Source organism: Clytia hemisphaerica, unplaced genomic scaffold (genome assembly GCF_902728285.1).
Source record: "Clytia hemisphaerica strain Z4C2 unplaced genomic scaffold, Clytia hemisphaerica genome assembly, whole genome shotgun sequence".
Taxonomy (NCBI): Eukaryota; Metazoa; Cnidaria; class Hydrozoa; order Leptothecata; family Clytiidae; genus Clytia; species Clytia hemisphaerica.
In genome coordinates this window covers 30,039-33,872 of record NW_027103471.1, presented here as the reverse complement: position 1 = coordinate 33,872, position 3,834 = coordinate 30,039, and the positions used below count along the sequence as shown (strand labels likewise).

General features: G+C 36.3%; 1 protein-coding gene across 1 annotated transcript; it reads left to right on the top strand.

The window, feature by feature from the left end:
• The first annotated feature begins 2,157 nt into the window (after nucleotides 1–2,157).
• Nucleotides 2,158–3,834, top strand: LOC136798303 (ATP-dependent DNA helicase PIF1-like). The gene has a single exon (XM_067054891.1). It carries the CDS (start codon nucleotides 2,158–2,160, stop codon nucleotides 3,832–3,834), a length of 1,677 nt encoding a protein of 558 aa, XP_066910992.1.

Sequence of the window (3,834 nt, the reverse complement as noted above, 5' to 3'; positions counted from 1 at the left end):
TTTACCCTTTTAGGTCTTTGACTAGAATGCTCATTCTGTGGTGAATCGCGCCTTGGGTGATTGTCGAGGACTTATCGTGTAGCACAGCTGGTTGTCGAAGACTTATCGTAGAACACAGCTCAATCAGCGCCGCTGGTTTGTTTGGTTTGATTTATTTTGTGGCTGTAGTGCCCCGCTATTGATATTTCGAACTTTCTCATGGGGGTTTCCTTTCGTGGCACCTCGGCTCATTTGAATTCTAGCATAGAAACGTCTTATCTCGTTTATTAGCACTATGCTTAGTCTATTATTTACATTAGGTTCATGAGTCCCGATTGTTTCACTTTGATTCAATGTTTTGTTCTCAAAAGCGTAATTTATCCTATTTAACGGCTTTCAAGAGCATATCCCACCCTGGCAATCAGGTCAACCCCGTAAAGTTCAACGAATTTTCATCCGTCCTATTTATTTTAACCCCAGTTTACTGGTCGGCAAAGGGTGTGTAATTTTTGTCCATTCTATTAAATAGATTAGATTATAGTTGTTGTTTTTTACTGTTGTATACTTTTATCAAATAAACGTTTTAAATTAATTAAATCGGAATGTGTTCTTCCAATTATTTTTCAGTTCAAATTCAAATGAACTTCCGTTTGTAGCATCCTTGTTTACTTGTCTTTGTTTACTTTAAGGGCAGAAATGTTTGCGCTTTTAAGACTCTTTTCCGCGTAGTTACTGGTAATGAATGAAACCTGAAAAAACTCTTTGTTCTCCATAAAACTAATGTCTGAAAATGGCCCAAAAGAAATTCCTCTTTAAACAAAAGAAAGAATGTACTCTCGAGTACCTAATAGCCGTCTAATTAATCCGTCCGCAAGTAGGCACAAATGTATACCAGGATAATCATTATTTCTCTCTGGGATTTTTTTATGGTGGGGGAGGGTATGTACCGCCCTTAAGGGTCTCTTTTTGGATCTTCAAAATTCCACACAGGGTCGTAAAAACTGAAATTTTTACCCTTGACCTTAAATAAAAACAGCGAAAATTCCATTTTTCGACCTTAAAAGGTCAATTAAAATCTTCCTTAATAATGTTTAGCCCCTTTTAGGGTCCGCTGTTTTAGTCCATTTTAAGGCCAAAACTGCCAAAGGACGGACAGAACATACCCGTGATCCTGCAGCAAAACTCCCTCTGTTCTCATCTGAGATTTTTCTAGCTGATGGTCGCTTTCTTGTGTTTCAAAAAAATTTCCAGGTCACCGCCCTAGAAAAACGATCTGTTGTTCTAGCATGACGTCATTACCTAGAAAACCCAATCTGCTGTTCGCGCACAACATAATTACCTTGAAAATCCTATCTGTTGTTCACACATGATGTGATTACCTAGAAAATCCTATCTGTTGTTCACCCATGACATCATCTCCTGTAAGCGACCAGCAGATGTTTTGAAAGAAATCGACCTTCCTAGAAAATAAGACCTGTTGTTCACTTTTTCATCAAAAACCGTCCCCTGGCAACGAACAACAGATATTTCGTGAAAATGGCTCGCCGAATGCTTCTTAAAGTTCCACTAGTCCTTCGCCTTCATCAACCTAACAAAAACAAATACCCTGAAGACTATGCTCACCACCTCCTTATGCTGTACTTGCCATTTTACAATGAAAATGAATTGCTGTCTCAAGAACACAAAAAACTTACTCTGTGAAACTACTAGAACCTGGTGTTATTGAAAGGATTGAGAAAAACAGAGATTTGATTCAGCCATATGCTGGTCTAGTTGATGATGCATTGGAAAGGTACCGAACTGATTTAATACTCAACATGAATGATTTTGAGCAACAAGAAAATGATGAAACTAACGCAGAACTTTCAAAGCAGTATGAACAATAACAATGAGTCAGATGAAGAAAACAGCAATGACACAGCTCATCTCACTGCATCAATTCCAATGGAATCAATTTTGCTCCCTGATAATGAAGTAAATACACGTATAAGATCACTTAATCATCAACAAAGAGAAGTATTTGATGTTGTTCACAAATGGGGAAGAGATTTCGTAAAAAACCTTTCTTCAAAAGTGCCTAGATGTATTGAACCATTCCATATTTTTTTAACTGGTGGCGGAGGCGTAGGAAAAAGCCATTTACTTACAACAATATATCATTCCTTGTCAAAACTCCTAATGTACAAAGGAGGAGAACCAACAAAAGAACGGATTCTAATACTGGCACCAACTGGCGTAGCAGCAATAAACGTGAACGGTACCACCATACACAGCGGATTGATTATTCCTACAACAGATTTGTTTCCATTGAATGCTTCATCAAAACAAAATTTGCAAAAGAAACTTGCTTGTGTTAAAGTGATCATGATTGATGAGATTTCCATGGTGCCTAGTCGTTTGTTCAGAAACATTGATAAAAGATTGCGTAGCATATTCAATGTTGATCAACCTTTTGGTGGAAAATCAGTCTTGCTATGTGGTGATTTATATCAGCTCCCACCAGTTTTTAAAGATCCTATATATAAAACGGATTGCTCCACAGTACACGGAATTGTTGGATTTGAATTATGGCGGAAATTCCAAATAGCTGAATTGACTGAGATAATGAGGCAGCGTGACGATATTGATTTTATTGACCTTTTGAATCAAATTCGTGTGGGCGAATTAGACGAAGAAAAAGAACAGCTTTTGAGATCTAGGTTTATTTCAAAAGATGCTCCAGACTACCCCTCTGATACTACGCATATTTTTGCAGAAAACAAGCCTGTTGAAGAATTCAATATTTCAAAGCTCAATGAATTACCAACTGAAAAGCACTCAATATTTGCACAAGATGAAGTTCCAAAGCACATGACAAATCAAGATCTTCAGTTTATTGAAAATGCTAAAGCAAGAGAAACTGGTGGTCTTGCCCGCATACTTGAGATGAAAGTAGGTGCTCGTATTTTAATCTCTAAAAATATTGACATAACTGATAGACTAGTTAATGGTCAGGTTGGAACCGTGATGGGGTTTAAATATGATTCAAGTAACATATTAGGTATCTATGTAAAACTTGATGATGCTTCAGCAGGCAAGAAAGGATCCAATTTAGACCACGTGTGTAGACATAACGGTTGGGTTTTAATTGAAAGGGCAGAAACTACATTTAACACAAGAAAAGCAAAAAAAAAGAAAAAGGAAACACCTTTAATGGTTCGAAGAACTCAATTTCCTTTGATGTTATCCTATGCTTGCACAAGACATAAAGTCCAAGGACTTACTCTTCAATCAGCTGTTGTAAGCTTTGAATTGTTCAAACAGAGGTATTTCAATGAAGGTCAAATGTATGTAAGCTTATCTAGAGTAACAAATATAAATGGATTATTTTTTATAGGTAAATATGATAGAAGTGCAATCCGTGCCAACAATGAAGCAGGAGCTGAATATGAACGATTACGAAAAGATAATTCTATGCTTGAAATTAAAAATTTTTCATCTTCTTTAAATTCAAGTAACCATTTACATATTTCACTTCTCAACATCCGCTCCTTGAAGAAACATGTATCTGACCTAGTGAAGTGTGAAACTCTAATGAACAGTGACATGATATGCCTTACTGAAACTCAATTGTCACCTTCAAGTGAAACAAATGAAATTGATGAATCCTTGCAAAATTTCAAAATTGAATACAATATTTTCAATTCAGTCAATCGATTTCAAAACATAGCATTATGTTCAAATTCTTCTATAGAAATTCTAGAAAGCCAAAAAGCAGCTGGTTACACACAAATAAAATTTAAAAAGGAGAGAGCAACCTATTACACTTCTACTGTTGTACAAACCACCCAACTTTTCAAGAAATACTTTTCTTGA

Bases quoted from the DNA above. Each gene is read 5' to 3' on its own strand.
- LOC136798303 (XM_067054891.1), top strand. From the start codon at position 2,158: ATGTACAAAGGAGGAGAACCAACAAAAGAACGGATTCTAATACTGGCA.